At 45.7% G+C, this 22,013-nt stretch overlaps 1 protein-coding gene across 1 annotated transcript in view; it reads right to left on the bottom strand.

The window, feature by feature from the left end:
• Nucleotides 1–21,688, bottom strand: part of C8H13orf42 (chromosome 8 C13orf42 homolog) — a 92,526-nt gene extending 70,838 nt beyond the window's left edge. The window contains exon 1 of the mRNA XM_085623734.1: nt 21,033–21,688. Coding sequence (XP_085479860.1) covers nt 21,033–21,461 — 429 coding nt within the window. The 5' untranslated portion in view covers nt 21,462–21,688. The remainder of the gene's footprint in view (nt 1–21,032) is intronic.
• Between the last annotated feature and the right edge of the window lie 325 nt (nt 21,689–22,013).

Here is a 22,013-nt window from a genome sequence, read left to right as displayed (position 1 = left end):
ACGATATTCCCAAGGTTCGGCGTCGACCGCGAGGAGCGCTACGTCGAGCCTGGAGTCGCAACAGACCCCACAAACACAGTACCTTTAGAATGAAGCAACACGATGATCCACGGCGTCGAGAGGTCGGCGTCGATCGTGCCTCGGAGTCGGGGCGATCCGCAGCGGCGTCGAGAGGTGTCGGGCCGGAGCAGCGCTCACGGCGTCGAGAAGGGCGCAGCGTCGATGCGATCAGCAGCGGCGTCGAGACGGGGTCACTTGGAGCTGGAGCCGAACTCACTACTCACTGGCGTCGCTACTGGCGTCGATCGGGCCCGGCAAAAATAAAGAAGCAGCTTCAGGCTCCCCCCAGCAAACAGCACACTGGCAGAAGGGGGTGGCAAGTCCTTGGATCAGCAGGCTTCTTGTCCTTGGTAGAGGTTTCCTTGTCAGAAGTGATCTAAATTCTTTGGTTCAAGGGTCCTTCTTTTATACCCCTTTTCTGCTTTGTTCCCTTTGTCCAAGCAGGGAAATTCCCCCCATCCCAGGTTTGTTGTGGGTGTTGCCAGGCCGAGGCACCTGGCCTATTCACTGAGCAGGGCAGGGTCATCAGCCGCCCAGCAGGAGGCGGAGCCAGTATTGTCACTGGCAGGGGCAGGGCCATCAGTCGCACGGCAGGAGGTGGAGCCAGCATTGTGTCAGGCAGGGCAGGCTACCAGGGACTACTCTTCCCCCACTCTAAAGGTAAATGCCTCATTCACCCCACACTGACTCATTCAGACCTCTGGAGCCACCCAGCCCCTGACACACACACCAAACCAGCAGAGACCGGTGGAGAGTTGGACAAGAAAATAGCCACTTTCTAAAAGGGCTATTTTCAAACACAGAATTTAAAAACCATCCATCCTAAAAGATGTGTTATTAAATTCTGAGTTCAGGGATACTAAACTCGAACCGCTACCATGCTCCCTCAGTCAGATAAGATTATAATGGAGTTAATAATCAGTCTGCCCATTCTGGCCTATGTAAGGCAGGTAGCCCTTCAATAGTGAAAAACGAAAATGGCTGTAATTCACTATTAGGTCATGCCACACACATCAGGGCATGACCTACCTTTTACCAACAATACACCCAGCCCTAGGGCCTACCATAGAGGTGTCTGAAATGTGGCAAAGTGAAGGTTTTAGAGACTGGCAAGTAGGTTTCCTTGCCAAGTCGACATGGCAGTCAGGGACTGCACACAGGCTCCGCGATGGCAGGCCTGGGACACATTTTACAAGCTGCTTCTGTGGGTGGCACCACCGGTGCTGCAAGCCCACCAGCAGCAATTAACTTACATGCCCTTGGCACACGCAGTGCACTACACTAGGGTCTGAACAGTAAGTCAACCAAGCCAATCATGGTAACACCAATCAATGTATCAATTTAACATAGGGAGCACTTGCACTGTGGCACTGATCAGCAGCGGCACAGTGCCCAAAGCAATATTCCAGCAAAACATCGTAAACAGAGGAGGCCAACAGAAAAAAATGGAGGAGAGACTCATGCCAATGATGCCAGGTCTAACACTCGGCATCATACTCACCATGACCCGACAGATCAACGCCGTCTCCTCCATGTGCTTCAACACCCTCCACATCCTTTGCAAGACCTTGAAATGGATCCCCCGAATCCAAAAAGACTGTCACCCACACACTCATAAAAAGCAGACTGGACTACGGAAACACCATCTATGCTGGAATCAACAAATCCCTGCTCCGAAAACTCCAGTCCATCCAGAACACCACTGCCAGACTCGCCCTCAGCATCCCACGACATGACCACATCACCCAGCACCTACGTGACCTCCACTGGCTCCTCGTCGAGAAGAGAGTAACCTTCAAGCTACTCACTCATGCCTACAAATCCCTCCACAACACCGGACCCCAGTACCTCAACGAAAGAGTCTCCTTCCACGTACCCAAGAGAAACCTCCGCTCCACTGACCTCGCCGAAACACCATGCATTCGCAGGGCCAGTGCGGGTGGAAGAGCCTACTCCTACATCGCAGCGAAGACCTGGAACGAGCTCCCGCTCAACATCAGATGGTCACCCACTCTGCACACCTTCAGGAGGCATGCCCTCCCCCCCAGCACTTTGAGACCCTCACAGGTGAGTAGCGCGCTTCACAAATCCCTGACTGATTGATTGATTGAAAATGACAGTGAGCTACACACTGTGCTTTACTTATATATTTGCAACAGTGGGCTCCAAAATGCACCACAGGCTATATAACACATGCTTAACACTCTCCTGCTAAATTGGAGTGGCTCATTTGCTTGACCAGGGCTCACACACCCGTCAGCCAACAACCCAGTTTCTTACAGATCCCAAACCACATTTAGGAAAAACGAGCCGAATTTATGAGATTTTGCGGTAGGGCAGCACAGCCAGCCTTCCTGCTGCGCTGCCCTACGGCAAAAGAAAAGGGCAGGAATGCACCGTATCTATAAGATACGGCGCATTGCTGTCCTATTCCCCTGTGCCGACGCACAATGGGCTGCCGTGGGCCAACGCCGGCACCTTTGCACCATGGTGCAAGGGTGCCTGCGTTGCAGGGATGATTATTTTTGTACAGGAAGGGAAACCTTTCTGTACAAAAATAATCAGAATGGGCTTTTTCCTCTTTCTATGTGTGCTGCATTTTGCAGCACACATAGAAAAAGGAAAAACGAGGAGAAATAAAGATATTTCTCCTCGTTGTGCCTCCCTTACGCCTCCCCTGGGGAGGCGTAAGCTTTTGGCACTGCCTCAGATTTACGATTTCTCGTAAATCTGGGGCTGTATCAAAAGGCCATGGATTTTCCTGGAAACACCCCCAGCAACACCAATTGCACGCCCCTTAAACGCAGAACACTGTGTTAAAGGGACTGATATTTATCAGGCAGCATTGAGCCAAAAAAAATTGGCTTAGTGCTGCCTGATAAATATCACGCAGGCTTTTGCGCCCCGGAACATCACAAAAAGTGACTTTCCGGAGGCGCAAGGAGTCTCATAAATGAGGTCCAACATGTTTAGTGCTAATCGTCCATGCTGCACACCAAGCATAGCATGGAAACTATTTTAGGGACAAAAAGTTGATTTAGTAAAACCATACCTAGTTGCAACACCACCCTAGATCAACGACATATGTGTGAAAACATTGTAGGAGCAAAAATCACATTTGAGTGCAAAATCATTTTCAGCTGCAAAATCACCCTTGTACAAGAGCAGCAGAAACGTGGAAATAGTTTATGAGCAAGCAATATTTAGTTGCAAAAACATGTGTTGCACTTGGCCCTTCTGGCAGGTTCACCCCTGAACTTTTTGCCTTAAGTTCTGACATATTGGTAGTGATTTTTGGCCTCTGCGCACTTTAGCACTGTGGCCCAGTGTAAAGTGCATGCGCTCTCTGAGTGCGTGTGGTGAGATTGGCCTGCCCTCCCATAGGAATGCATGGGGGATATGTGTGTCCATGGTAATTCCTGATGTGAGTGGAGTGCAGGGTCGAGTTTAGTATGTGCGAACTCGTGAGAATAAATGCTGTGCAATGGTGTGCGCAGATTTATAGTGACTAGTGGAGAAGTGGCCCTTTTAGAAGTTTGTGATTGACAGGAGCTGAGAGGGCTGGGGAATTCCAGGAGCCAGAGTGAGTCTGCCCGGTGGTGAATGGAGATATCTGCATGTAGATGGAAGGGAGGAGTTGCATCTGGGACCTGAATAGGACTGTGCCTTCCCTCCACAATGCTGGCTCCGCCCCCTGTGGTGCGTCTGAGCACCTAGCCCCCACCTGACAAAGGAGAGAGGAGCTGAGCACAACAAAGTGCTCCAAAGCTCCCCTGAACCAGTTGTATCTGGTTCCCCCAAACCCTGCATCTTTGAGACAAAGGAAATGTGTGTATAAAAGAAGGGGCTGTGACCCCATGAAAATGTTCAGTCCCTATTCTCTTTTGGATCCTGACAGAGGGGAACTTGCTGCTGGTGTGGCCCAGGAGGGACCGCCATGGGGACTGCCTCCTTGCTGGAGGGCCCTGTGTGCTGGCCCCTGGGCCCTACATTGCCTCCCTGATGCCTCCAGGACTTCTTGGAACTTTTTGTTGCTTTTCCTTGACCAAGGACTTTATGCTGCCTCCTGTGCCCAGGGAGCACTTCACTTTCACTTCTAAGAGCACCTGGCTCTTTGATGCTGCAGGGGGAGCATGGGCTTCACAGCGCGGTGCTGCAGCCCTTTAAGGGGGAATCCCCATGTAGGGATTCCCCTGCGATGCCTTATTCTCAATGCGGGTTATTTAAATGAGCAGGTGCCCACCCTGCGTCTTCGTGTGCATTTGTTAATTACTGAGCGGGTGCCCACTCCACGACTTTGCTTTATTGGTGGAGCGGGTGCCCACCGCGCTTTATATTTTTGATATAGAGGGAGCCTACCCCTCAGTGTGCCCAAGAGAATTCACCGCCGCAGCCCCGTTCGGCCGAAACCGGAAGTCAGGCGGCATTGTGCCTGGTGGCGGGCAGGACTTCCAGTTCCTTGGAGGAAGTCCCACGCACGCCGCTGCCGTCTAAGAAGGCCGCCCGGCAGGCGCCAGCAAGTCCAGAGGGTGGCGGCCGGAGTCCAGGAAAGCCCTGGGTCCCAGGAGGGGGCCCGGGTGAAGATTGCAGGCAGCGCGGGGCTCCCAGGAGTCCAGGGAAGCCCCGCGACAGAGGTGCTGCCATCGCCATGCGAAGGAGTCCCCAGAGAGCAGCACGGTGAGTGAGAAAGGGCTGGGGGGCTCCGTGTGGCCAAGTGTTGGTGCCTGATCGATGCACAGTGTGGTTGTTGCATTTAGAGCGGCCCCGGATGGCAGCGGGCCGCTCCAACCTCGTGGGCATGTTTATTTAAAGCACCAGTGCACTCCACGTTTTGGGGGCAGGTTCTGTCTGGCATAATTATTTCCGAGCATGTGTGACTCCATCGTGTGCATTCATTTTCGAGAGCCTAGGTGGCTCCAACGAAGGGGGCACAGTTGGTTTCAAGGGCCATTGAGAGCCCAAGCCCCATTTGACCATTTCCAGCTGCCCAGCAAGTAGTGGGCAGCTGCACCGTTTAGGCACAGTTCTTTGGGGGCACGTCTTGTGAAGATAGGAGTGAGATGCACTCCTTTGCCCCACGCTTTCCCAGCTGCCCAGCAAGTAGTTGGCAGCTGCTACGTTTAGGTTTGCACAGTGGCGCACCCTTGACTTTCGCTGCATTGGCAGCGCGCCCTGACATTCTGGACACAGGGCTTTTGAGCCCCTTTGGGATGGCCAGTTGGCCAGGGGGATTGTTAGGTTTATAGGGCGCCAGGCCCTACTGTAATTTTGGGTGCTAGGAAATGTGATTCATGTAGAATGATTTACGCACCCTGTGTTGATACCTCTAAATGTGTTTTAGGAATATGAGGTTGGTTCACATATTATGGTTTATGCTAGTGAGATTTATTTCCTAATGTAGTTATACTTAGGAGGTCAGGGTCTAATGCGTTTAGACTTGTGAGATGATGGTCTCATGTGTTTATGATGGTGAGGTTGGCGCAGAATGTAATTCGTGCCTGATGCGACACTGTGCATAATGTAGTTTATGTTACAGGCTGATGCTAAGTACAGTGGTTACCAGTAGTTACTGGTTGTGTTCTTTGCTCTGTCTTGCCTGCATGGTGTGGAGAACTCACATTCATTCTCTGCCTTGACTCCTCGCCGGACCCGCTGCGCGGGTCCCGCTTCGCTCTTCGCTGTGGCCGGGTGCCTAGCTGGTGGTGAGCCTGCCTGCTGCTTTTAAGCCGCCCCGGTTGATCTTGGACTGCCGCTGTCTGTGTGCGCCTGTGGACGGGACCTCAGGGCTGCGAGCTGACCCGCAGGGACTCAGTGTACCAGGAGTCCCTGCGTGAGGCCGAGACCCGCAACACCTGGGTCGCTCTCCCTGCTTGCCCCTGCCCCCGTCACAGCAAATAAGTGCCAGCTGCCTCGTGATACTTGTTGGGATCTTTGCTCTGTCTTGCCTGCATGGTGTGGAGAACTCACATTCATTCTCTGCCTTGACTCCTCGCCGGACCCGCTGCGCGTGTCCCGCTTCGCTCTTCGCTGTGGCCGGGTGCCTAGCTGGTGGTGAGCCTGCCTGCTGCTTTTAAGCCGCCCCGGTTGATCTTGGACTGCCGCTGTCTGTGTGCGCCTGTGGACGGGACCTCAGGGCTGCGAGCTGACCCGCAGGGACTCAGTGTACCAGGAGTCCCTGCGTGAGGCCGAGACCCGCAACACCTGGGTCGCTCTCCCTGCTTGCCCCGCCTCCGTCACACCATTGCCTACATTACTGATTACTTTCTCCGCAGCGCGTGAGCGCGCGGGAGCGCCCGGGGCTAAGCCCAGGCAAAGGGCGGGCCGTCTAAGGCCGTCCAAGGACGAACAGGGACGGGCCGGGCCCCTTCTCTTACATCGCGGACTTGAGGTTACACAGTACGTTTTAATATTTAATGTGTGTAGTTTTATATAAGTAATTATTCGTAGAATTGTATATTTACTTGTTTTTCGTTTCCTTAGTATTTTAAATTATATATTTATCTTGAATAATGCCGCTATTAACTAGGAAGGGTAGGCAGGTCACAGTAAAGTCAGGCAGTGGCAAAGCCACCGGAACTTTAGATGATTTTATTACCCGGGCTACGGGGATACTGGAGAAAGAAATTGCCCTTACTGAAAAACGTTTGTCTTTGGATCTTGTTACGGGCAAACGCTCATCCTTAGGACGGATTGGCTCTGTGGTTACTCCGGGAAAAAGCAAAACTAATGAATTAGAAGTTAGCCCCAATTTAGTAGTAATCCCTGACTCCCAAGAAACATCTAGGGGGAACACTATAGTGGATTGTCCATTAGAAGATCACACTGCATTAGATATTAGTGGGGACGGTAAGTCGAGTATTGACTCGAGTGTGTTGGAGCCTGCCCCCTCAAAACCCCAAGTTCTGGACCATGTTAATACAGTTATACAAACCAGAAAACGAAAAAGAGGGAGGGGTCATATGAAGGGAAAGGGAACACGATTGGGGAATTCTGGTTATCCGCCTATTTGCTGTAAAAATCGCAATAATGACGATTTGTTGGGACACATTGAAACCTTGTTAAAAGGCCTCTTGATGCCTCTCATTGAGAGAACCCAAATTGTTAATTTAAAATTAGACCAATTAGAGCTCTTATTATCAGTTAATACTCACTCACTGGATACCTTGGTCAAAAATAGTAAATCTCCCGAGTCCCCGGAGATCTGCATTGCTACAAAGAAGGGTTCCCAAAAAACCTCTACCCAAAACTCTAGCAAACCGCCCCAACCCGATATATCACGCGATACCCAGCGAATCCCAGCTCAGACAACTTTAACTAAATCCACACTGATGGTTAATGCAGCTTCTCAACCAATGTCTGAGCTAGCCGTAGCAACAACACCGATTCCAACTATACCCATGCCGGTGGTAACATTGGGAGCTAAATCAACTTTATCAAGTGGACTATTAGCCTCGGGTAAAAAAGCTCCCAAACCAATTTGTGTGAACATACCCCCTGAATCTGCCCCTTTTATGGTAATCCTGACAGGGGTTCCGATGGTTGCACCGAACAAATATGAATCAAGTCAGGATTTATTAAACAAAGTCATATTCTGGCTTAATAATAATAGACCACTTCCCCCAGCCTCTACCACTAAAATATTAGGTGTACGAAGGGTTCCTTGGGTTGGCCAAAGCAAGAAGGATTTAGAAGGAGACTGTATTCTCATTAATTTTAGGGACAGGTGGGTCAAAGACCTAATTTGTGATAAAGCTAGGTTTGCTAAAATGGGGGACATCCAATGTATAGGCCTTGAATACTTCTATCCCAATTTACATCAGGTCTCACTCTATAACTGTTACTCTGGGTCAGGGCCGCAGGAAAATGGTCACTCTGGATGGACACAGAACAACAACATATTTCGACCCCCCCAAAACCATCCCGGTATGAGGTATCAGGGTGATGGATGCCCTATGGGACCCATACGTTTTAGTAATATTACGCAACTACCCTATAATCAACCAGAGATGAGAGTTCAGGGGGAGGAATATCTAGGGTGGATGTCAAATAGCAACATTCCCCTAAGAAACCGCTTTGACACACTGGTGGGAATGGAGGGTTTAGATTGACCAGTGGACAAAAAAAAGGGGGGTGTAACATCTATATTAGATTTGGCTATAGGGGTAAATGAGGGGGTAAGTCATAAGGATAATTCGGTGGTGGATGTCACCAATCTTAATACAGGGTCTAATTCACCTTTGGATATACGGGTGACCAGTATCTTAGGCTGTGGGCCACACTTGTCGATTATTGAGCAGGATCAGACAAGTTTAGAAGAGCCTGTGGTCGATAACCAAGGAGAACCTACACTGTCTTTAATGTCTTGGAATATTGCTGGTCTTGCGGGAAGACTAGAGGATGAAGGCTGGCTGGACTATGTGGGTAGCCAGGACATTTTGTGCTTCCAGGAGACATGGAGCAAAACGGGTGAGGAAATTGATGGTTTTCAATCTTTTAGCGTCCCGGCGGTACCATCACCAGCGGGGAGGGCAAGGGGCGGGATAATGACAGCACTCTCTATTAAACTTAAGAATTTGAGTACTCTAAAGATAGCGGATACTCCATGGTTCCAATTGTTATTGCTCGAAAATCTGTTCCCCGAGCCCTTGTTGTTAATTAACTGGTATCATAACGTTTTTGACAGAAATGATGTAACCACAATTCAGAGTTTGGAGGATGCAATAAGCAAGGCTCGTAGTGAACGACCACTATTATTCGTTGTTTGGGTTGGTGATTTTAACTCTTCATTGTGTAAATTTGGTGGTTCAAATGTGTGTGGTCTTGAGGATTTAAATAAACAACCTTTGATGCATTTCAAACACACGCCCCAGGGGGATGCCTTAAATAATATTATTGTCTTAAATGACTTATGTATGGTAGAGCCCTGGGCGGCCCCAGATACTTTACCAATACCAACCTTTCATGGAGTAAGAGGCGCAACAAGCACCATTGATTTTATTTTTGTGTCCAGTAATTTCCTGCTTTATGTTACTAAACTTGAGATAATAGCTAATGCCGCAAGCGACCATAACCCTCTAAAGCTTTCTTTATGTAACCCTATTAGTGGGAATCACCCGGTCTGGGATCAGCCTATAGAATATAATAAGAACCAGGGTGTTACCATAAAATGGGGTAAAATAGATGCTGTAGGTCTAGAGGAAAAGATCTTTAAAGAATGTAGGACTGAAATTGACTTATGTCAAATGTCCATATTAGACCCAGAAAAGGTTATTGGGAATTTTGAAAAATTATGTGGGCATGTGGCTGAGTATCTTACAAAACCAGCAGGGAAAAAGAATACAAAGTGTTTTAGATGGTTTGACTCCGCATGTTCCGCCTCACACAAATCCCTAAAAGCGGCCCTTATGCAAAAACCAAGGAATAAAGACCTGGTAAGATCATCTAGAAAGTCCTATAAAGAAGCTATTATAAAAAGGAAGCAGGAGCTAAAAAATTGTGCCTGGGATGATTTAGAAAAGGCATCTGAGCTAAAAGATAGTAGGCTCTTTTGGGACGTAGTAAATCGTCCTCTGTTTAAAAGTGATACCAAGGAAACCATAGCGATGCAGGTTACTGGTGAATCCTGGGAAGTTCACTTTGGTAAAATTTTTAACCCCAAGGCATTATTGCCCTCGTTTCTATTGGATGACCCAGGAATTTTGGTAAAACCATCGACAGCTTCGCTTCTTAGCTCCTCGCTCACACTGGAGGAGGTCGAAGAAGCCCTGAGGAAAGGTACATCACTAAAAGCCCCGGGCCCTGATGCCGTTCCCTTGGACTTTTTTAAGCACAATATGGAAGTATGGGCCCCGTTGCTGTTAAATGTCTTTAGGGCTGTGGTTGTTGGAAGTATCCCTGTATCATGGAAGAAAGCAGTAGTGGTCCCGATCTTCAAGAAGGGTGATAGGTGTGACCCCCGATGCTATCGACCCATATCTTTGATTGATGCATCCTGTAAGTTATTAGGAAGGGTTATCTTGGCCAGACTGGAAGCCTGGGCTGATTCTGTTGGTTTAATAGTGAACTCCCAGTATGGATTTAGAAGTGGGAGGGGGACGGTCGAACAGTGTTTAAATTTGGCACTGATTATGGGCAAGTACATGAAGGCAAGGAATTCTGCAATCTACCTTGCCTTCATGGACTTGTCCAGCGCGTTTGACACTGTCTGTAGAAGTAAGCTATGGCAGATGATGGATAGCATGGGCTTTGAAGAACCGTTGGTTACGCTGCTCCGCAGATTGCATGCTGCAACATCCGTGGCCATAAGGTTTGGACCTGGGGGTGAAATGACAAAACCGATTCCCTCAACTGAGGGGGTTCGTCAAGGGTGCATCTTGGCACCGTTTCTATTCTTGGTGTATACAAATGGATTGGAGAAATATTTGCTGGACCACTGTTGTGATTTTCCAAAAGTAAATGGTAAGAGTATTCCCATTTTGGCATATGCAGATGACACTGTTCTAATGACCCTTACTGGAAATAGCATGCAGACATGCTTAGACGCTTTTAATACCTTCATGTTGGACCTTGACCTAAAGGTTAATTTCGCAAAATCTTTTGCGATGGTCTGTGGCCCAAAAGGGTCAAAATCTAGGAAACTTATGGTGAATGACTTTACCATTGAAAAGGTGGACAATTTTAACTACCTGGGAAATCTCTTCAACAGTAAACTAAGTTGGGCTCCATTAATGAAAACTCGAGTCCAGAGTACTACACGCGCTATAGAAGGTCTCTTCCGCTTTTGTGGCAAGTTGGGTCAAAAACCTGTTGCGCATCTCAAAACCCTATATACATCTAAATGTTTATCTGTTGCCACTTATGGGGCAGGAGTATGGGGGACTGAGAACCCCTCAGTCATACAGGTGATGGAAAACAAATTTTTAAAAAGGGTTTTATTGATTCCATCGGGTTCATCAAACATCTTTTGCCACAATGAAATGGGAATGACCAAAGTGACTGATACTATCCGTCTGTCGCCTTTATTACTTTGGTGCAAAATATGGCTATCGGACAACCTCCAACTCTCCAGAGAAATTCTTTTAGATTGCATGAGCCTGGACAATGTAAAACAGATTCCCTGGTTGTCATATGTTAGTGACATGTTGCATAAGATAGGTTTGGGCCATGTTTATGAAAATCCTGAAAACATTCAGGGAAACACGAAAGCCCAAATCAAAGCATGTTACTGGAAATCCTTGGATATACCTAGCTTGGGAGGCTCAACAAGTTGTGTATCTAAGGTCCAGCATCAGTTTTATTTAACTTTCTCGACAAATGTCCAATGGCGGTTTTATCTTACAAGGTTTAGGCTAAATACACTCCACTTCCTCTTTGCCTTCCCCAAACAAGGGGGTTGGTGTGAGAGGCTACCCCCCTGTCCCTGCAATAATAGTGTTAGACAAAGTACTATACATGTTGTCCTTTTCTGTACTTTATACCAAGAACCCAGGATTAGATTTATTAAGCCTATCCTGAAGGGGCGACAACCATGTACTTATAATGAAGGCTATGATTATTTGCTGTCACTATCTTCTGTTGAAGTCTGTTGTGCTATGTTGAACTTCATACGAGCATCGCTCCGGATTAGGAAGCGTTATGGATAACTTAGCCTGGACTTGTAATTTCCCATTGGTCTTTTTTGTACTTATGCTGTATGATGGTCTCTTAATCAAATTTTGTATTACAAATGGCTCATTTTAAATTATGTATTTTATGTTCACTTTGTGCTTTTATGATTCTCTGTATGAATCGAATAAAGATATTGACTGACTGACTGGTTGTGTTCTATGTTTATGATAAATTCTACATTTACTAAGTTCACTTTGTGATGGTACTGACAGTGGTCCAGTTGGCCCTGTCAGGTGTAAATAATCCCTTGTAAATATGACCTAGTGTCAGGGGGCACTATGTATAATATGTGCTTACTATTCTAATGTGTTATGATAATACAAAGGCTATTTTTATATATAACCTTGTGTGGGGTTCCTTTTGTGGTGTGCCTAGGATGTTGTTGCTGTGTGCGTGCGCAAATGCTTTACACATTGCCTTCGGGGTAACCCTGACTGCTCGTGCCAAGCTACCAAGGGGGTGAGCAGGGGTTATCTTTGGCGTGTAACTCCCTTGCCCTGACTAGAGTGGTGGTTTCTGCCTGGCTTTGGCGCAAGCCTTAGCCAAACAGAAATCCCATTTCTAACAACATGTATATGTGCAAAATCACATTAGGTGCCAATTCACCCTTGTGGAGAAACCACAGCAGAATGAGGAGACACTCTTAGGTGCAGAAACTCACATAATAGCAAAAATCACATTGAGGAACTCAAGTACATTTGGGTGTAAAATCGGCCTTGGTGCAAAGTCAGAAGTACTTTGGTATCACATTTGGGAACAGTAAGAAAATGTGGTAGTAATATGTCTCATTAGATGTTTAAAGTGTGCATCAGAATGACATCATAAATGGTTGACAGCACACTGAGGTGCAAAATCACCATTGGTGCAACATCAGCTCAAATCACATGCAGGTAAATTCAATTTTAGTTGCAAAATCATCTTTGGCACAACATTAACATGAACTTGGAGGCACTTTTAGGACTACAGATAACATTTAGGAGCAGATCTGCAGTAGGTGCAAATACGCAATTGGTACAGCATCTAAAGTCATTTTGAGTGACTGACAGTTTGAGGCAGACTTGTGTAGTGATGTTTGTAGACTTGTGTAGTAATGTTTGTAACTGCCTCTATGGTGGCACGATTGATCTTGCAGGGTGAATATCTAGCAGCCAGCTTATGTAGCAGCAATGACTAATTACAAGCAGTTGTCTGCAGCCAGTCTCATGTATTCCTCAGTTTCTGCTGAGTTCTGTCATTCTGCATTGGTAATAGGTGGGTGGTGCTGAGAAAGGGAGGCGTGCGGTTGTGGGAGCCTGACTTGTCGATTACATGAAAGGAAACGTCTTGCAACTGGAGTGGGACCAGAGAGCTGTCATCAGTTGCTATGTTGGTTGTACTTCCATACTGATTGAGATGAAAGTTGTTGACACCCTCAAAGAATGGAAACTGAGATATGGGTCTGGTGTCTTAGTGAACTAATGCGTCCACTGTAGGGGCCTGTGTTGACCTTATGGTCACAGGTTCAGAATCATGGAGGGGCCCACTCAGCTTTTCATCCTTCTGAGGTCGATAACATGAGTACCATTGAGTTGGGTAACAATCAACATCTGTTAATCAGCGCCAAGATAGTCTTCTGGGTGAATGCATGCTTTACAAATACACCTTATGGTTGTGTTTAGTTTAGAAAAGTAAAACCTCACCCTATTATTACTGATTTGACTGTGGGCCAATGTCTAGACATTGTTTGCTCTTTAATAAACATAGATAAAGAAGATATTTTGTATCACATCTCTTTCTGTGATGAGCACTCCACTCAATGGGTTTGAAAGCATCTCAGTAGTGTTGAAACATTGCACAAAATGCAAAAAAGTACTTTTCCAAGCAACAAAGAAATCAGTACATAGTTCTAGCTTGCACTGTGTTTCGGTGTTTTTGCCTAGAAAACAGCTCTGGGCTTTAGGGAGCCCTTTGGTTGCCCCAGCAGTTCTTTCAGTTTCAGCGGTGCAAATGAAGTCTTCCATCCCTGATGATGAGAGAGACTGGAGCATCACAGCTTCCAAGGACACCAGTTTCAATGACTCCCACAATGAGGCATGGCTGCGAGGCCTGTGGGTGGGCCTCTTGGATAATGATAAACCATTACCCTTTAGAATGGTCTGTATAGTGAAAACGTGCCACATGAGGGGGAAATCTTTAACCTGGATTCTTGGGATTTCAATAATGAATGAAAACTTTGTGAGTTCTGTCACCATCCCACATTTACTTGACAGAGCTCAGGCAATGCCACGGATTTGCCTTAGTACTCTCTCAGAATCCAAGCCTCATTCCCTGCAGACCAAATATAACAAATATGGGTTTCTGTGCATTGTTGCTGTTTCCTGACAGCTGAGAAAACTGTATGATACCCAAGATTTGAACCACGTTAATCCTTAGCCTGGGATGGCAAAAGGAGTTGCTTTTACCTAAGGTTGTCCCCCATCCTAGTTATCTCTGCTCTAGGTCAACACAAAGCCTGCTTGGCTGGGGAAATTCCAAATGGTCAGGCATGCAACCCCTATGTTTCTGGATAGCTCAGTGCATGCACCCTCACTGGGTGGCCATAGAAAACAGCAAAGCACGAAATACTGCATTTGCTTGTTAAACAGTCTTTTCAAGAAGTTGCACTTGAAGTAATGGGCTTCTTTATTAATTAGATGAGAATACGAATGCTGGCATAGATACATGCTCACCACAATGCAGACATTTGCATGAAACATGTCCCTTTAGAATCATCCAGGTAATCACTGATGATAGGCCAGGACAGTGACTTGGTGTAACTATTAGAAGAATGTGCATGTCAAGTTGTAGTATCTTTAAATTTCAATTTATCCTGGTTGAGCCTGTTTCTGAGTCCTTTAGTTCTTGACTATTGACAACTTTAGGTATTGCGCACACACACACTAACACACACGCGCACGCACACACACACACACACACAGGCTTTGGGTTGGACTTCTTCATCTATTGGTCAGTTTAACTGTCATTCATATTTTGCTTCCACTCACCACAGCTTACAATATCATGATGCAGTAGGCCCATTGTCCCTCTTGCACTGAGACAGCATTTTATCTGATCACGTGCACGTTTGCATAAAAAGAAGTTAATTTCAGTGCCAAGGCAAAATGGTCAATGTTTTTAATTTTCATTCTTTATCCTTTTTCTTTTTAGTCATCCTTGTGAGTTTAAACTATGTCTTGAATCAATGAACGACGAAGATTTATAAAGTGTGAAAGCTGCTCCAGCAACAGAGTCCCAGCGCTAGTTGTGGATGTAAGCAGGCTTTGGGACTAGAAATAGTGTTTTAGAGAAGGACAAGAGAGCGATTTACAAATCTTTAAAGAGATGCATTTTTAGCAGAGCTTTACACATGGACTCTGTCAGTATAGTCCTAAAATAGAGAGTTCCAGAGCTTAGGTGCCAAATAGGAGAAGGCCCTGCCTCCAGCTCTGGATTTTATGTAGTCTTGGGATGACTACGAGATTTTGGTGTGCAGACTGCACGATTTTGTGAGGCTGGTATCTTTTCTCCGTGTTCTAGATGTAGCTCAGGCCTGTCAATTCACTGCTCTGAAAGTGAATAAGAGTGTTTTCAATTTAATTATTTGGCTCCTAGGAAGCCAATGGAGTGTTTTCATTCTCTTTCGAATTGAATTTTGGGATATTCAGGACCAGGCGAGCTGCTGCATTCTGGACCAGTTGTAGTCTGTTTATGAGTCTTAGGGGCATATCAGCAAGGCGAAGCGATAAAATTATCGCCGCTTTAGCATTCGTTTTCGGACGAAAATTTGCGATAATTTTATCGCCCTATCAGCATGGACACGCTAACGCGTGAATCCATGCCTTAGCACCTGTTTACTGAACGCCCAGCTTTGCATCTCTAATGAGATGCAAAGTGGGCGTTCCTTCCCGAAATAACTGGAGAAATGTCGCTAACCGACATTTCTCCAATTATCAAGGGAATCGCTAAGAAGCATAGCGATAAGAAAAGTAGCACTAACCATGGTTATCGCTACTTTCCTTACGCCTGCTTTAATTCTGACTTAGCTATGTAATCCAATGGGAGGTGGATTACATGGCTAAGACCACCCTGCCCTATCCGCAAGGTATCACCGGTCACAGTGCGATTATCGCTGGATTTTCAGCGATAATCACACTGTTTTCCAGCTAAAGCTTGCATTTCTATCGCTTTGGAGATAAGCGTTGCTGATAGCACACTATCTCCGCGATAGAAAGCAGCGATAGTCGGCGATAATTATCCTAGCGCTAAGTGCGCTTAGCGATAATTATCACCTGCCCTTGCTGATATGCCCCTTAGATGGGCCCCATGGAGCAGGATATTTGCATAATCCATCCTGGATGTTATTAGGGCAGGAGCGATGCATTTGCAAGTGCATGCTGGTAAGAATTGAAAAAGATTTCTGAGAGATTTTAGAAATGCATGTTCTGATCGTGGCTTTGACTTGTGGTTTGAAGGACAGTGAAGTGTTGATTTTGACTCATAGGTTTTCGGCCACACTGGAGGGGGCTGGGGGAACACCCAGCTCAGACGGCCAAATTCTTTTTGTTTCCAGTGGAAAGGAGGTACCGAAAACCAAGATCTCTGTCTTATCTGAGTTCTGTCAAAGGAAGTTCTTGAACATCTATTCTGCCACTGCCAAATGGCAGCCTTGAAAATTGGCTATAGTGGAATTGTCTAGACTGTTAATTAGTTGTGTGTCATCAACATATGACCAAACATTGAAATTGAGGGCTTATGGGGACATGCATAGGTTGAATAATGTGGGCCAAAGACTGAGCCCTGAGGTCCCCACACTCTATTTCTTTACATTCTGATGTATAGGGGGTTATTAGACTGCTTGCTGTCTGCCCGTAAGAAGACTTTAGCCAATTCCAGACAGTGCCTGTAATGCCTATTCCTTCCAGTTGCCGCAGCAGGATCTCGTGTGAGATCAAATCAAAAGCAGCCAACAGGTTGAGCAGGACCACTACTGATTTGTTTTACGAGTCAAGATGAATTTTAATGAAGTCAGTTACTTCAAGGAGTGCTGATTCTGTACCAAAGAGAAAAAATATAAACTTTGTGATCTGTCTATGTACCCAAGTTTCTACCATTTTACACATCACCGGAAGCAGGGAGATAGGCCTGTAGCTGCTTGGGTTTAGGGGATCCAAGTTTGCATTTTTCAGCAGGGGGAGCACCGATGCTTTTTTCCATATTGTAAGGACAGTTTCAGGTTTTAAGGAAAGATTAAGCAAGTCATTTATCTGGGGATTAACACCCTTAATTGCCCGCTTCATTGTGTGTGGTGGACAGATGTCTAGTGGGGAGCCAGATCTGGATTGTACAATAATCCTTTCAGAGACCTCCTAAGGCATCCTCTCGCAGGTGGATAGCTGTGGTTGTATGAGTTGAGGCATTGGTAGAGACCTGGAGGGATCATTATTTAGACTACCTTTGAATCGCAAACACATTTTGAGCACTTTATCATAGAAAAAGCAGGACAGACTATCCGCAAGTTTTTGAGAAGTAGACGTGGATTGTTTACATGATTTCGGATTCAGGAAGGAGTCTACGTTTTTAAATATGTTCCTAGGAACATTCTTTGCTTCCTCAGTTTGTTTGGTGATCATGCTAGATTTGGTTTGTCTGATGTTTCTTCTCAACTGTTTCAAAGCATATTTATAGCTGTTTTTATCCTCAGAAAAATTGCGTTGCCGCTTCCTCTCAAGTTCTTTCCACTTGTTTTTTTCTCCATTAGTTCTGCAGAAAACCATGAAGCAGAGGACGAAACACTTTTCCTGTTATTAGTTTTTAGGGATGCATTTGAATCAAATATGGAGTTTAGGTTAGACTCAAAAGTAGTGATGGCTGTGTCTCTGTCACAGGAGGGGTAAACCTTGACTGAGGAACATGTGCTCATCACTGCGTCCGAGATTACTTCCAAGGATGGCACCGCATTGCTTTGTTTGTGGCTCCTCCGCTAAGGCGGAGGAGGGTCGCCCCACTGCTTTTAAGCAGTGTCACTAAAGGAAAAATAAAATTATAATAACTCTAAGTTATTATCCTTTTATTTTTTCCTTGTTGCAGCAGCTTTTCAGGTGGGACTGGTGGGGCTGCTCTGCTGACAGAGCAGGGGAGGAGTGGTTTGCACTCCCTAAAGTGCGCATGGATGTTTGGCCGGCCCTCTGGGGCCAGCCAAACATTCATGCGCAATTAGCAGGTTCTACATGCAGGCTCCAATACAACCTGCATGGAGAACATGCCCAGTCTCCCATTCTTTGGCTGAGTGCCGATCCACGGTGCTCACACCAATCACAACGCTGCTCTGCAGCGTTGTGATTGGCTATCGGGAGGCTGGGAGTTGGGTGCATCCTGCTTCCTGCCTCCTGCCCTGAAAGCAGGGAAGAGGACCAAGAGAAGTACATGGAGGGGGCCCCCCAACTCAGGGCTGACGGAGCTATGAAGTGGCATGAAAGAGGCGTGTGTAAACAATGCACAGGCTTAGAAATGTACTGTTTTTTGTCAATCCTTCCCTACTCTCTAAAAGTAGTCTAGAAATTCTTATTAGTATAGACTTAACTAACCACCTGTTATGTTTTTAATCCTGAGTTTTAATGCTTGATTTTGTGTTTCTCTAGACCAAGGACTCTTTAACATATGATATCTATTAGTAATGATGACAAGCAAGTGACTCTTACTCCTACATCTTTGAGACATCATTGTCTTATGTAGCATTTCCTTTATGTTGAATGTATACACTTGTCTGATTTATTGTCTTTGTATAATATGTGTGTGGTGTAAAGCTCTCTGTCACCCTACATGACGAGAAGTGCCGGTTGGCCTTAATGAAATCACAGGTAGTGACATCATATGACCTTTGACTCAGACTTTTTCCAGGAGATCATGTCTGAAATCACAGGTAGTGACATCATATGACCTTTGACTCAGACTTTTTCCAGGAGTTCATGTCACATGACCTTAAGCCTGGTGACATCACAATAAGTGACATTACTGAAGTTCCATAATTCCTGCATGATTATATAACAATGCAACACATACACGACTATTTTAGATACCACCTATATTAGGGTGGTGACATGATCTTTAAAAGTTGTGGGGCCAGGACAAACCTTCCAGTTCATTGTCTGCAACATTGTGCTGCCTATGTTTAGATATCAATATAACTTATGGAATCGCTGCATTCTTTCAGAATTTCGACAGGAATTATGTAATTTGGTGAGGTACTGTGAGACACCTTCCCTCCTGAGGACAAACACCTTAACCACCTTAACCCCAGCTGAGGACAGAAGGATACCCCTCACAAACTGAATGAGCTAATCAATCACCGAAGCGATTTCAATATTGCGAATCAAATAGACTTACAGCACTTTTTCTTGGCTGGGCAAACCAAACTCAGGCGATTCACTTACACTGGACTGCTTGCACCCCTCTGACACTCATGCACCCCCATGGAACATTCTTTTTTTAGTTTATGGCACATGGTTCAGAGATAGGCCAGTGGTGGGTTAACTATAACAGATGTGGTATATTGCATGTGAATAGTTTTACAACCACTACACTGTAACGATATATATATACATTAACTATTCATAATTCCACTTATGTTTATGTCCTAAGATAAGTATGGGTGGAGCTTTAAACAGCAAATATATAATTACTTAACAATGCAGTTGTAGATTTCTATAATGGATGCAACATTATTGCAGGTTGATATTAACAACCGCGTTAGTGTCTTCAGTAGGCCATGGAAAGTGAATCTTCCTGTACCTTATCCCTCTTGCACACACATAAACACATGCCAGACATACATTCTGAAGTGCTCCACATCGACTAGCTTTAAGGAAGATCACTTTCATAATAATTTCTATTTTTTTTTAACGGGTCATAGCTGATGTTTCCAAGCGCAGCACAGGTGTTGGTATTATCCAAACCAATTGTATCCAATTCAGAGACCTCGGAGGTATGAGAGGTTGCTGATTTTGGTAGGGCTCAAACTCGTGAGTCGCAGATGCAGTGTAAATCACTGGGCTGTTTAACACATCCCAGGACATGTTCTAGTTAATAAAAGTCACTCTGGTCTGCCACCACTCACTTGATGCAGGTTCACGTGGCTTTTTACTCAAAGCATAGTGAAAAAACATAAGCCTGGATTTAGTCATAGCCCCGACTGTACATTGCATGGATCTTGGAGGGAAAAACATTTTTACTATCCGTAAACTTGAAAATATAAACCCAACAGTTTGCTGTCAATTGGTCTTCACCACATGGCAGTGAGAAAACATTTTTAGCCTCATGGGGGTTAAACAAACAGGAAAATCCATTGACCTCAACTTTCATCAAAGAACATTCACCAGCATTTATACTTTGCCCTCCTGAACCCTGCCCATGCGCTACACTCTGAAATTATGTTGAAGCATTGGCAACTAAGACACACTTCACTTAAAAGAACTATAGTCGCCGCCAAAGCTTCAGCAAGCATACTCTGAGAAATGCAAGGAAACGGGCAGCATTTCTTGAAGTAAATTAAACTGGCTTGGAAAAGACCAAGGAAGTAATTTAATTCTGTAACATTCTCTTCTCATCTACATGGCTACAGCAAGACCCTTCCAAGGAATGTAGGTTCATAGAGACTACAGCACTACAGAAAGAAATACTATTTTTGCATTGTGAGGACTGCTCGATGGATGCTACACAGATATTATCCAATCCGACAGCTTCCAACGAGCAGTCGTCGAAATGCAAAAAAAGTTATTTCTTTCTTTAAACATGGCACGTGGAATCACTTCAATTTAGGACATAAATCGAAGCGACACCACATGGCATGTTTAAAGAAAGAAATACCCTTTCTGCATTTTGCAGTGGCGTAACAAAACATGAGTGGACTACCATGCAAGATATGCTGAAGGGGCTCCTCACACTCACATCAGTAGGGGCTGAGCGGGCCCTCTCCACTATTGGCAAGCCAGCCCCCCCTGCACTGCAGGGGCCTTTCCAACGGCCCTTCTCAGACTCAGAGACCACAGACCCAACTACCAAGCCAAAAATACATTTATCTGGGGGGTGTCACACTCTAAACAATTCTCTTAAATATTTGCCCCTGGGCAACACCTTTTGTGTGTCTGTTATAGTGGGCATTTTTTGCTGTCACCGTCCTAACCGAAGCATGATGAGCTTTTAACAGGAAAAACACCCTGAACCAAATACAGTCTTACCAAAATCTCCATTGAAACATTCTAAACCAAATTCAAAATTTATTTGGTGTGCACATTACATACCAATGATCCATTTGGGGAAGCTAAAGGTGGTGGCTTTTTTCCTCCTCTGGATGACTTCGTGGAAACTGGAGAAACTGGCGCCGACTTACTGAGGGACTTCAAGTTGTGAAGGCTGGTGAGATATTTTTTCCGGAGGGCGAGCAGGTCTTGCAGGTACTGTAAGCAGTCCTGGGTCTTGGAGAACATCCATGCCTGGTCCTCCTCTTTGTAAGGGTAGCAGCCAGAGGACTCAATGTTGGTTGTGCTTTTGTATTTTTTTAGGGATTCAGTGAACCTCTGGTTACGCTCCCCAACCACATACATGGAAGTGCTGCGAACCAAACGCACAGCTGGGTTGGAACCATCATAGCAAGCGTTGCCATCACTCAAATTCCGACTGGATGAATTGGGGTGGAAAACAGAGTGGAGTTTTCGAAACATCTTTCAACATCCAAGTCAAAATTGCCTACTAACGGTCTCTTCCCACAAAACCAATTGAAAGCGTGCAAACTGTACTTAACTAATCATGCCACCAGACAATCATTCCAAATACCATTGTTTTTGCTAAAGTTAGTAGCAATTAAGTTGAACCAATTTGGTTTTCTTGTCCACTCTTGAACACTCTTCAAGAATATCACCAGAGATCAGTATTCTTTACTCCGCACACAATGATGGTGCAAAATGGCATTTTCTATTCGCTGTTGGGGTTCGATGTTCCTCCATTCCCATGAAGGTCTCTTTTCTTGGTGTTTCGGCTATTTACCTCTTTGTGTTTGTTGACCTCGTTCGCACCCTTGCATTGACCATCGCGCTGACCTGTTTCTAGAAGATAAGTCTAGCCGTTGTCTCTCAGATAAGCAATTCCAGGCCAGGTGAGCAGGGAGGGGCTTCCTTATAGCGGAATACCAAGCCATGAAACTGAGGCCAAAGGAGCTACGACTGACCCAGGGGCGCTCAGCAAAGCACGCGCAGCTCACTCTGTCTAAGACTGCA

The sequence above is a fragment of the Triturus cristatus genome, chromosome 8, assembly GCF_964204655.1.
Source record: "Triturus cristatus chromosome 8, aTriCri1.1, whole genome shotgun sequence".
Taxonomy (NCBI): Eukaryota; Metazoa; Chordata; class Amphibia; order Caudata; family Salamandridae; genus Triturus; species Triturus cristatus.
The sequence above is the reverse complement of the archived record's forward strand: the minus strand, read 5'-3'. Positions and strand labels throughout refer to the sequence as shown.